A 12,066-nucleotide genomic window follows, 5' to 3' on the forward strand; every position below is an offset into this window, starting at 1 on the left:
CCCTAATGAAGTTCTTGATGTGAATGTGGGCACCAAGGAGAACGTACTCTTCCATGGATGGGATTGATCCCAAGGCTGTTGCCTGTCTTTAGAGATCACATTTTGCTGCTGAGAGTCCGCTTTAGATTCTCTTCAGCAATACATATATTTGTGAGTGCACACTTGCAAGTTATTGGCAAATAGAAATGGTAACTACCACAATAGAACTGCAGTATCAACCCCTGCCCCCACAAAGCTGGTTGACCTGGCAAAATTAAGATCACTGCAGGTACGTTTATCACGTTACAGGATGAACCATCAGATACAGCCTAGTGTAAATATACACCATAAATCTAAGGTTCTATATGCTGTCACTTTTGACTTCATTTTCATAACAACTTCACTTTAATATCCACATGACGACACTGGGTGCCGTCATTAGGGGATTTGGGGCACAGTGCTATTCATATGCTGATGACACCTAGCTCTATTTCTCCATTACATCTGAATCAGGAGAGGCCATTCACAACCTAGATCAGTGCTTGAACGCAGCTGAAGGCTAATAAGCAGAAGCTGAATCTCAATAAGATGGAGGCACTGCGGTCAAGTGATTCCCAGATATGGGAAATAGGGCGATTGCCAGCTCTGGATGGACCTGCACTCCTCCTGAAAAAACAGGTTCACAGTTTGGGGGTGTTCCTCGATGCATTGCCCAAGTGGCCTCAAAGGCTAGGAGTACCTATTACAAGCTTAGGCAGGTATGCCAACTGTGCTTGCTCCTGAACAGAGATAGCCTGGCCACTGTGATCCACACATTGGTGACCTTGAGACTGGATTACTGTAATGTGCTTTATGGGGGGCTGCCCTTAGGGCTGGTTCAGAAGTTGCAGTTAGTACAGAATGCAGTGGCTAGGCTACTGACAGAGGCACCTTACTACACACATATTATGCCTGTGCTAAAGGAGCTACACTGGCTGCTGGTCTGCGACTGAGCTAGGTTTAAGGTGTTGGTATTAGTATACAAAGCCCTAAACAACTCAGGATCAGGTTATCTCAAAGAACGCCCCTACCCCCACCCCATGCAAACTTCCCAGGCCATTACAATCTTCAGGAGAGACCCTGTTGTCCATGCTGTGGCCTTTGGAGTTCTGTCTGGTGGCGACACAGAGACAAGCTTTCTTTGCAGTGGCGCCCACCCTGTGGAATGTTCTCTCCTCCGAAGTACATCAGGTCTCAACGCTTTTAGAGATTTACTGAAACCGTATTGTTTACTTTGGCTTTCCCCCAGCTGTGAGATATCTTTGAACCAACCTCTAATATAATACTTTTGTGCATTTTTAGTATTCTTTTGTAAACCATTTCAGGATTTATTCAATGAGAAATGGTATATAAGCAAGGCTAATAGTAATATGAACACCTTTCAGGTAAAGAGTAGCAAAAGGGAAGTAATTTCCAAGTGTGTTTAAAAGTTGATAAGATTCTCTGTCAAGAAAACTATTCCAAATGACAAAGCAAATTCACAGCCCAATTTTACCAATTATATCCGCATGGCAATAGTTTATTTAATCTTGACACCGAAAGTATCATTGTAGTGGTATAAAATCCATTGCCGGCAATAGACCCACCAAAGTTATAAGCATCATGGGGTTTACATGGTAAAACAAGTAAATGAAAACATTTTATATAAAAAAACACAGGAAGAAACTCTTATAAAGTAGTTCTCATACCACATGTTCCCAATAAACTGAAATAGCCTTTTATTAAAATTAGGTTCGAGATGCTTAGCTGCAGCACAATTATCTCAAACAATGCACATAGATAATTACTGAAAGTTAACATCTTATTCTTTTTTATCACTAAGGTCAACATTATCTTTGATTTCTATATTTTTGGTGCTTTCATTTTTGTCACTGGAAGAAAGGTTTTCTACTACATTGGTTTCCGTAAGTTCCTTTACAGATTGCACATTCAGTTCATCTTCTATTTGTGCAGGTAACTGATTGTTTTCCTTGGCTTCGCATTCCAAGTGTATTTTTTCCAGCCCTTGTCCTGTGGTGCCTGCTTCTGTTTTGCCTTCCACATCTTCTTCCTTTCTCTTTGCCTTGAAGACTTCAACCCCCATCATTCGCAGGTAATGCAACCTCTCATTCTTGGGCACAAAGGCACGAAGGGAAGTCTTGCCAAGCCAACCACAGAGCACAATAGAGCACTGAAGGGTATCTGGTTTGCTACAAACACAGGAGATAATTGAAAATCCATTTAATGACATAGACCATTTTAGTATGCTACTGCTTTAATTGTAAATTTTGCTGCCATATATACTCCTCAGCCAGGATCTGGCTGAGGATTATATCAGAAAATCCATCTGGTATTCTGTAGGGCTGTCTCATATTTAACTAAAATGATTTTTGTGTGTGAACATAGTCAATCCTCTCCAAAGCCCATTTTGTGGCTGCTGCTGCTGCAGAGCTGTAGCTCAGTAGTAGAGCCCCTGATTTGCATGCAGAAGGCCCCAGGTTCAATCCCTGGCATCTCCAGGTAAGACTAGGCAAAACTCCTGCCTGAAACCCTGAAGAGCCATTGCTGCAAACCAGTGTCAACAATTCTGGGCTAAATGGGCCAACAGTCTGAGTCAGTGTAAGGCAGCTTCCTACGTTCTATGTTCCGATGATAATGATCATAGTAATACCCGTTATTTATTAATCATTATAATTATAACTATAAAAATGAGAAGCAGTAATAATAAGTGCAAGTAGCTATTGCTTGTTGAGCGCTAAAAAAACCCAGGGTGCAATTCAGCCATAGTTAAGCACTTCTAATTTCCACTTACTTCAATGGAAGATTTAAGCTCATGCTTAATTACCCACTGAAATTAGAAAAACCTAAGAAGTGATTGGAATGGATTTTGCCCTAGGCTTTGAACACAACACTTAGGAAGATGAGTCCTGCCAAAATAAGCTTGTAATCTGGAAATACTGTTTCATTTAAAGCAATTAAGATTTATCTTCCCCATAATGTCTCTAAGTAGAATTGTTTGTAGGCTGTGTATGCGTGGCTGTCTCCAGACATGCACACACACTGAATAGTACGGCTACTTACTTTGTGTCTGGTTCATACTTCAAGACTATGCTCCCCATAGCTGCAAGAAAGTGTGTGTGACATTAATATAGCAGCAGTTCTTATTACACATTTACTATTGCATTACTATTGCATCAATCCACAGATGGAAAACCCTCGACTGCTCTCTGTGCAGCCTGCTGAGCCCTGCCCATTTTTCCTCACTGTCCAGCTGATTAGCCCTCACTTTGACATTCTATTGTTTTCCGTGCTGAAATTGCCTCAGTTTCCAAAGTGATTGCCCTGTGGTCTGTGGGAAATGCAGTAGTGAAAACTGCAGATGAAACTTTGGCCACATAAGTAGTTTTTCTTTTACACGTATAAACAGCTCCTTTGGATTGCAGCCTGGATTTGTGAAAACTGAAAACCAGAGAGACACCATTTAAGTGTAAACATTCCCGTATATTTATGATTTTGCACAAGTATTTTTGGTGTATGAATAATTCACAATGCAACCAGAGAGGAGTCCTATGGGGCTGACCTCAGGAGGGTTGAACCTCTTTCAGTCCGAGGGCTGAATTCAACTGTGGAGAAGCTTTTGGTGGGTGCATTCGAATGGACAGGACAGAAGGCAAAAGACCGTGGGGGCCAAACGTGCCAGCATATAGTAGCTCAAAGCTCTTACTGCAGTGATTAAGCTCTGGGAGAGGCATTTTAACCTCTTAAAATGGGGGAAAAACTGTGGAAAAGCCAAGAAACCACCAAACAATAGACAGGGTGATGGGGTAGGGCTACAGGAAGGGGGCATGGCCATCTATATTGGGGTCCCCGGCAGGCTGGGCTTGGCATGAAGTTCAACACCCCTGGTTTACATAAGACAAATACTGCAATTTGGGCTCTTCAGATACATATTATTGCCAACATGATCACTTTCACTGAGCAGAAATTCTACTGCACAGTTGTGTAGTTTGTAAGTCATTTTCCCCAAGTCTATATTTATGGGGCTCAGGGCAGCTAGGAAAACAGACTGCTCTTAATATTTAGTATATATTCCCTGAACTAGTAAGAATGTGCCTTTTACCAATGTGTTGAAGTCTCAGATAACACTATTAGTCATCGGAAGCAAACACTTACCTATCCCTTTTACCTGATTACGTGCCTCATTACTGAGTTTACTTAAGAATGGGTTCTCTTCTGTTAGCAGAACTTTAACATCTTCTGTACTGGCATTTACGATCCTTGCATTAATGAAGGGGTACAGCGTATATATTCCCTGGAGATGAAATACAAAACCTATTTTGAAAATGCAGTTCCTGCTTTCTTACTGAAATAGATGTGGCCATTTGACTGGTGTCCCCTGCCCCCATTAAGTTAATGCTTTCAGTACTTGACCAATAGATCTTTAACAAAATGTCCTAATACAAACTTCCTCCCCACCTGTCAGTTTACTGTTATGAAATAAAATATTATAATTGACTACGTATTTTATCTCATCAGCATTCCAACCATAGAGCAAACTGAAATTATAATATTCCCCAAACTTTTTATTTCTTACCCTTGAACAGGAGAGCAAGGGCAATACTCCAAAATGTACTTCTGATAGATTCCCACACATAAACGTCCACAGAGTTTTATGTTAGCTTGCTGCAGCAAACATGACAAAGTTGTGTGGTAATTTAAAAACTGTAAGATTTATTGTGGCAGAAGCTTTTTGGAGTTCAGACAGATGAAGTGTTATTCTCAATTGACACACATGATTGTTACAAGTACTGGCCAAATGCCCATGAAATGCAAAAGATACATTCTGTGACAATTCTACGTAAAGCTTCTCTGTACCAGATAAGGAGAAATACTAGTTTAGCAACTTATCACAGGAATCCTCCTTAGAAGTTGCTTTCTTGAAGAATGATGACTTCCCAGTTAGCAGCAGTGTCCTGGGAGATTGAAATATCCTCCTACTGGTTTCTAAGTCTTGCCATTTTTTAATGTTAGCGTCCATGTTCATTTTACTTACAGATAAGTCACTTTGTTTTGAAAGTTCTTCTATAAAGGCACTTCAAAGAGAAACTCTAGGATAAAATTGCTGAACAATGTTTATTAGCAAGTTTGACCCTACTCCTTTAGGCCGATGGCTTAGGGGCCAATGGCTTCCTGTCCCCTATAGGCTTTTAATCAGCAAAGCAAAGCTAATAAGATTGTGTTATCAGTTATTACTGTTCTTATGAATGGTTACTATATTTATTTTGAATACATTTAAGCTTTACTTTGAATTGTCACAGAATGTACACTCTTGCATTTCAGAGCCACTTGGCCCAACTGTTTTATAATTTTTTCTCTATCCCTGTGTGTGAGAAGAAGGCTTATGCCATAATTAACCTATTAGTCTTTACACACATATAAATACTCATGTTCCAAGGCATAGTTATCACTATAGAAATAAAATACTTCTTCAGCTTAATGGTAGCACTTTTACTGTTACCTCTTGCGCTAATCTGAAAGCACAGCCAAATTGTTCTCCATCGCTATTGCGACACCACACCTTTATCCCTGTGTTAATAACCTAAAATGGATTTAAGAAAAGGAAAACATGTAAACATATTTAAGTACTCCAATACTGAATAATTATTTGAAGCAACTTCACAGGTGTCAGCATCTATACTGGCGTATTCTTCTTGAATAAGCATTTCTGAACATTTGTGAGGAGCAGGTACTCAGAGTAGACTTTATTAAATGTATTTTCTATTAATACATTTAATAAAAAGTATGAGTATCCACTCCTCATAAATGTTAATAAACACAGAGAAAACAACACAGAGAAAACAGTGATTCCCTATGAGGAACACAGGTCGGCCTAGGTGACCTCAGACTCTCATGAGGGGATTGGAACTGGGAACTCAGATGAGGTTTAGGGAGCCACTCAGAGGGCGGGGGGAAGCAAGAGGATTAGGGAACAGCATGCAATCTGTACACTAGTGACAATCCTCAACAGAACTGAACGGAAAGAGAAGGTTGCTGAATGGAGGGTTTGGGGGAGAAAGTATCTAGGCCATATAGACAAAGCCACTGCATGGTACAAGAGGGCCACTGAGAAGGATCTAGTTAACCTGCATGGAGGTTGTCATGTACCAGCAAAGACAGGTCGCTACCTGTACCTGCAGTTCTTCGAGTGGTCATCTATGTATTTGTTTTTTTCGTTTTGTTTTGTTTTCTTGGGGATTTTGTTGTGTTTTTAGGGGTGGGTAGCCTGCCTGATAGGCGGGAGCGAGGGGGCATGTGTCCACCTGATGGAGGCAGTGGGGGGAGTGTTGGGGGCCAGAACATACCGAGGCTGGGCGGCAGGCGCTGGTGGAGCGCTAGGGGCAGGCCATGCCAGGTAAGGGGAACAAGGGAGAGATGTGTAATATCTGTCCCCTGCTCCGGGCCTGTCCAGAGCCAAAGGATGTCTGGGGGAGGTGTGACCCCATCTTCTGGCCTTCATTTGCTGCTCTGCAATGCCAGGTCTGTTACCCAGAAAACCTCCTTCATCCATGACATGATCCTGGATGGGGGTGCAGACCTGGCATGTATTACGGAGACCTGGCTGGCCGAGGCTGCTGCTCCAACCCTTGCAGCCATGTGTCCAGCTGGATTTTCGTATGCACAGCAGCTGAGGGCTGGGGATTGGGGAGGGGGAGTGGCTGTTATCTACCGAGAGTCCTTGGTCTTTACCAGACCCCCTCTCCAGGAGACCAAGGTTGCTGAGTGCATGTACTGGAGGTTGGGCCCGAAAGTCAGTCCGGGGATTCTACTCGTGTACCGTCCACCCTGCTGCACGACTGACTCCCTGGCCGAGGTGCTTGAGGTGGTCTCTGATGTGCGTGTACAGTCCTCTAACTTACTGGTGTTGGGGGACTTCAGCGTACATTCGGAGGCCATCCTCACAGGAGCACCTCGGGACTTCATGGAGACCATGGCCTCCTGGGAGCTGCACCATATTCTAACTGGGCCCACCCATGTAGCCGGTCATGGACTAGACCTTGTGTTTGTTTCTGGAGAAGCAGGGAGTGATCTGGAAGTCGGGGGTATATCCACCACCCCCTTGTCATGGTCAGATCACTATCTGGTGACGTTGGACTTCTCGGTTCCACAACCCCTCCGCAGGGGTGGAGGACCCATTAAAATGGTCCGCCCCAGGCGTCTTATGGATCCAAATGGATTCCTGAACGCGCTTGGGGATTCTCTGGGGTACGCCAACGGCCACTTGGTCGAGACCCTGGTGGGTGTCTGGAATGGCGCAATCACTGGGGCATTAGATCAGGTGGCTCCGAAACGCCCTCTCCCCCTGAACAGGGCTCGGACTGCACCATGGTTCAATCCACGGTTACGAGCTCCGAAACAGGAGGTGAGACGGTTAGAGCGCCGGTGGCGGAAGTCTCGCTCCAAAGACGATCAGACACGGGCTAGAGCAGCCTATCACGTGGTGGTGAAGGCAGCAAAAAAGGAATATTATGCTGCCTCCATCGCGTCTGCAGAGTGCTGTCCCAGGAGGCTGTTCCAAGTGGTCCGGAGCCTGGTTGGTCCTGTGGCTCCAGAACCACTGGAGCATTCTAAAGCCTCCTGTGAGGCCTCGGCAAGGCACTTTGCAGATAAAATTGATCAGATTAGGTGTGTTACTCTGCACACTGTGGATACAGTTAGTGAGCAAGAGGCGGCCTGTGGCAAACCGGTTTTGTGGAATCGGTTCCAACTTCTTCCTCCTGATGAAGTGGACAAGGTGCTTTCATCTGTACGGCTGACCACCTGCTTACTTGATCCTTGCCCATCTTGGCTCATTATGGGCTGCAGAGAGAGACTGGGTGAGGGGATCAGGGCGGTGGTGAATGCCTCCCTTGAGGAGGGAGTGATGCCACCAGCCCTCAAGGAGGCAGTGATAAGACCGCTCTTAAAGAAGCCCTCCTTGGATCCTCAAGTTCTGAACAACTTTCGCCCAGTCTCAAATCTGCCATTTTTGGGCAAGGTGATTGAGCGGGTGGTGGCGGTGCAGTTGAAGGCACACTTGGAAGAACCCGATTATCTAGACCCATTTCAGTCGGGCTTCAGGCTTGGGCATGGGACAGAAACGGCCTTGGTCGCCTTGGTAGATGATATGAGGAGGGCTCTGGATAGGGGCGAATGCTCCTTCCTTGTTCTCCTCGTCATCTCAGCGGCTTTGGATACCGTTGACCACGGTATCCTCCTGGACCGCCTGGAGGGGTTGGGCATTGGAGACATCGTATTGCGGTGGTTCCGGTCCTTCCTCTCCTGCAGGTACCAGACGGTAGCACTAGAAGAGGAGGTTTCGGACCCGTGGCCACTTACTTGTGGGGTGCCACAGGGTTCCATCCTCTCCCCAATGCTATTTAACATCTATGTGAAGCCGCTGGGGAGGTTTGGGGTGCGGGGTCATCAATATGCGGATGACACGCAGCTCTACCTCTCATTCAAATCTTCACCAAGGTTGGCCGTAGAATCCCTGTCCAAATGTCTGGAGACGGTGAGTGGCTGGATGGGGAGGAATAAGCTGAAGCTGAACCCTGACAAGACCGAGGTACTTTTGGTGGGAGACAAGAGGAGGCTAGGGGATGTTGACCTGGTGTTGAATGGGGTACGGCTACCCTTGAAAGACCAGGTCCGCAGCCTGGGGGTCATTTTGGACTCCCAGCTGTCCACGGAGGCTCAGGTGTCAGCTGTGAGCCGGACAGCACTGTATCAACTCCATCTGATACGGCGGCTGCGCCCCTTCCTTCCCGACCATCTGCTCCCATCGGTAGTACATGCCCTGGTCTCCTCTCGTTTAGACTACTGTAATGCGCTCTACGTGGAGTTACCCTTGAAGACGGTTCGGAAACTGCAGCTGGTACAGAACGTGGCGGCTCGCCTGATTAAAGGCAGCCACCGGCGAGATCACATCACTCCAGTGCTGAAGGAGTTGCACTGGTTACCAGTTGTTTTCCGGGCCAAATTCAAGGTGTTGGTTTTGACCTTTAAAACCCTATATGGTTCCAGCCCAGCCTATCTTAAGGAGCGCCTCCAGCAGCACCAGACAGGCCGCTTAACAAGATCAGCCTCGGATGGCCTTCTCTCTGTCCCATCAGCCAGGACAGCTAGACTGGTGGGGACGAGGGAGAGGGCCTTTTCTGTGGTGGCCCCCACTCTGTGGCACTCCCTCCCTAGGGAACTCCGTCCTGCCCCCTCTTTAATGAGCTTCCGCCGTGCATTAAAAACGTGGTTGTTCAGGCAGGCATTTGGGGTGGGTTAGGGTATTTTAGAAAATGTTTTTATTGTTTTTATTGTATGTTGTACATCGCCCAGAGTAGCTGGGTGACCAGCCAGATGGGCAATTAATAAATTTAATAATAATAATTAAAAAATACACATATGGGCTCTGTGCCTGCACAGAGCCTCAATTTGGGAAGATTCTATAGCTGAGGAATTTTGGCAGGAACCCCTCCCCCGCCATTCCAGTGTGCATGTCCTTAGCGGGTTCCCGCTCATTCCCTCAGTTCCACGAGACAGACACAGCAGACAAGAAAAAGAAAAAAATACCTTCAGTGCCCAACATCAAAGTTGAATATGATACCAAAGAGGGGATGGTGGGTTGTGTGAATGCACAGATGACCACTTGAAGAACTACAGTTACAGAGAGCAACCTGTCTTTCTTCTTTGTGGTCTCTCTGCATCACACCTATGGGTGAGTAACAAGCTAACTTACAAAGGTGGCGGGTCGGTGTCCTACTACAAAACAGAAGAGAGGACGGTACAACGAAAAGCACAGTCAGCTCTAGTCCTAACATCCAGTCCATAATGCCTAATAAAGGTAGATGGTGTCGACCAAGCTGCAGCGCAGCACAATTCTGGGATGGCAACCCCCATCAAATGCAACCGATGTCGCTACCACACAAGTACAGTGACCATGGACTGGGGCAGACAGTTCAAGTCCAGCCAGCTCATATGATAGTTCAATAGCCTTTACAACCCATGACACAATGTGCTGAATCAAGGAGGCTGGCCTTTGTGCTTGCCACCATAGCAGACAAAAAGGTGGAGCCAAAACTTTTCAGTCCTTGCTTGTAAAAAGCCAAGGTGCAATGAATGTCAAATGTATGCATGGCCGACTCCAACAGAGTAGGAGGAGAGGCAAAGAAAGGAGGCAAAACCATGTCCTGATTCAAATTGAAGTCTGACACAACTTTAGGCAGAAATGTAGGATCAGGCCTGAGCACCACTTTATCTTGATGAAAAAGGAGATATGGTTGGTCTACTCTGAGCACAGAGTTCACTGGCACAGTGTGCAGATATAACAGCCACCAAGAACGCCACCTTCCAAGAAATGAGGCACACGTCTGTAGTTGCTAGGGGCTCAAAGTGTTTAGAGGACAGCGCCTTAAATACCACTGAAAGGCTACACCTCAGTACCACAGAATGGAGTGCTGGTGCCATGTTCCTTACTCCTTTTAGGAATCATTCTGCTGTTGAATGCGAGAAAAGGGAAAATCCCTCAACATGAGGGCGGAACACGGAAACAGCAGATGGGCAGACTCGTAGAGACAACAATTTGAATCCCTTCTAGAACAGAGAGAGTAAAAATTACAGAACTAGGTGCAAGGAGCACTGTACTGGATTGCAACCCTGAGTGCAGCTGAAGGAGGAGAAAGCAGTCCATTTTCTTGAATAGGAATGCTGCGTGGAAGGCTTGCGCACAGTGTCAAGAATCCTCTGTATCCTTGCCAGCACCGAGGTTGCCCCTGTCACCCTATCCTCCATGCTGTTTTGTGGAGAGTTGTCAGGTCTGGGTGCCGGATTCAACCCTACTCTCTCATGAGAAGAGATGGCTGCAATGAGAGCTGTCGGTATCAATGTTTTGACATCTTGAGTACAGGGGTGAACCAAATCTGGCGAGGCCACCAAGGCATTATGAGGATGACTTGGTGCTCTCTCTCCCCATCTTTGCCAGGACCTTGGTTCTCAGTGGAAAGTGGGGGGACCGGGGATGGGACAGGGACGGGTAGAACAGTGCCCCATCCACTAAAATACAAAGGCATTGCTTGTAGATCCCTGGCCTTGGCCTGCTCTGCTGCAGAATGTTGGGCAAGGTGCATTCTCCAGTGTGGCGAAAAGGTCAATTTCTGACATCCCCCATTGCTGGAAGAGACTGCTCAGAACAGTTTTGTCCGGCTCACACTCATGGGAGGTCAACGCAGTCCAACAAAATTGGTCGGCCAGCACATTGTCAACACCAGCCACATGTATAAGCCACAAGTCCGATGTGACGGGTTTACACCAACTGATCTGGAGCATAAGGGTGATCAGCGGGAGAGATCTGGTGCCTCCCTATTTGTTCACATACATCATGACACTCATGTTGTCCAAAGCAACATTTTTAAAATGGCGAATTCCTGTATTTTCAGCAATAGATCCCGCACAAATGGCAGCCATCAAGCCGTGAACATTAGGGCAAAAACTAAGAGATCCACTCATAAAAACTAGGGGCATGACCTCTTGTAGAGGAGGCAAATGAGCACACTGAATCAGGCAATTGTTGCCTGTCATGACCTGTGCCACAACCTTCCAGCCTGTATTGACGAGGTGGTCGAAAGGGCAGTTCTGTTGGGATGGATCCCAGATCTCTCCCTCTAACATAGATGCAGTCAAAATGGGTTTCCTTGCTGGGATATGATTCACTGTTGGAATCAGTGAAAATAACATTGGTGGTGCAGCAGGTACAGGTGACTGCATTCAAGCGGTAGGCATTGGTGGAGCAGTGGGAGACGTAACCAATATCACAGGTCGCTGTCAATCCTGAGATGCCTGGACCAAAATGGGTGGAGTGATTGGAGTAGAGGGAGGTGCTTCATCCCATGTGGGAGTGCTGGAAGACATGACCTGTACAGGTTGCCTTCGGTCTCAAAATGCTCGTGCGGAGTGAGAAAGGGTGGGTGAGCCTGATGCTCAATCCTGAGCAAAGTCATGTGACATCTTTGAAGTCTTTGTCTTCTTCTTTGATTCTGAAGA

General features: G+C 46.1%; 1 protein-coding gene across 2 annotated transcripts in view; it reads right to left on the reverse strand.

Annotated features, from left to right (window-relative positions):
- Positions 1 to 1,712: 1,712 nt before the first annotated feature.
- NSUN2 (NOP2/Sun RNA methyltransferase 2) overlaps positions 1,713 to 12,066 on the reverse strand; it is a 53,492-nt gene continuing 43,138 nt past the window's right edge. For both annotated transcript variants that reach the window (XM_084850673.1, XM_084850674.1), the window contains exons 16-19: positions 5,516 to 5,596; positions 4,171 to 4,309; positions 3,079 to 3,118; positions 1,713 to 2,207 (exon numbers count right to left, since the gene is read on the reverse strand). In XM_084850673.1, coding sequence (XP_084706799.1) covers positions 1,820 to 2,207; positions 3,079 to 3,118; positions 4,171 to 4,309; positions 5,516 to 5,596 — 648 coding nt within the window. In that variant the 3' untranslated portion in view covers positions 1,713 to 1,819. The remainder of the gene's footprint in view (positions 2,208 to 3,078; positions 3,119 to 4,170; positions 4,310 to 5,515; positions 5,597 to 12,066) is intronic.

Source organism: Heloderma suspectum, chromosome 4 (assembly GCF_057233095.1).
Source record: "Heloderma suspectum isolate Gila_16-S chromosome 4, 16-S_ref, whole genome shotgun sequence".
In the NCBI taxonomy this organism is placed as follows: domain Eukaryota; kingdom Metazoa; phylum Chordata; class Lepidosauria; order Squamata; family Helodermatidae; genus Heloderma; species Heloderma suspectum.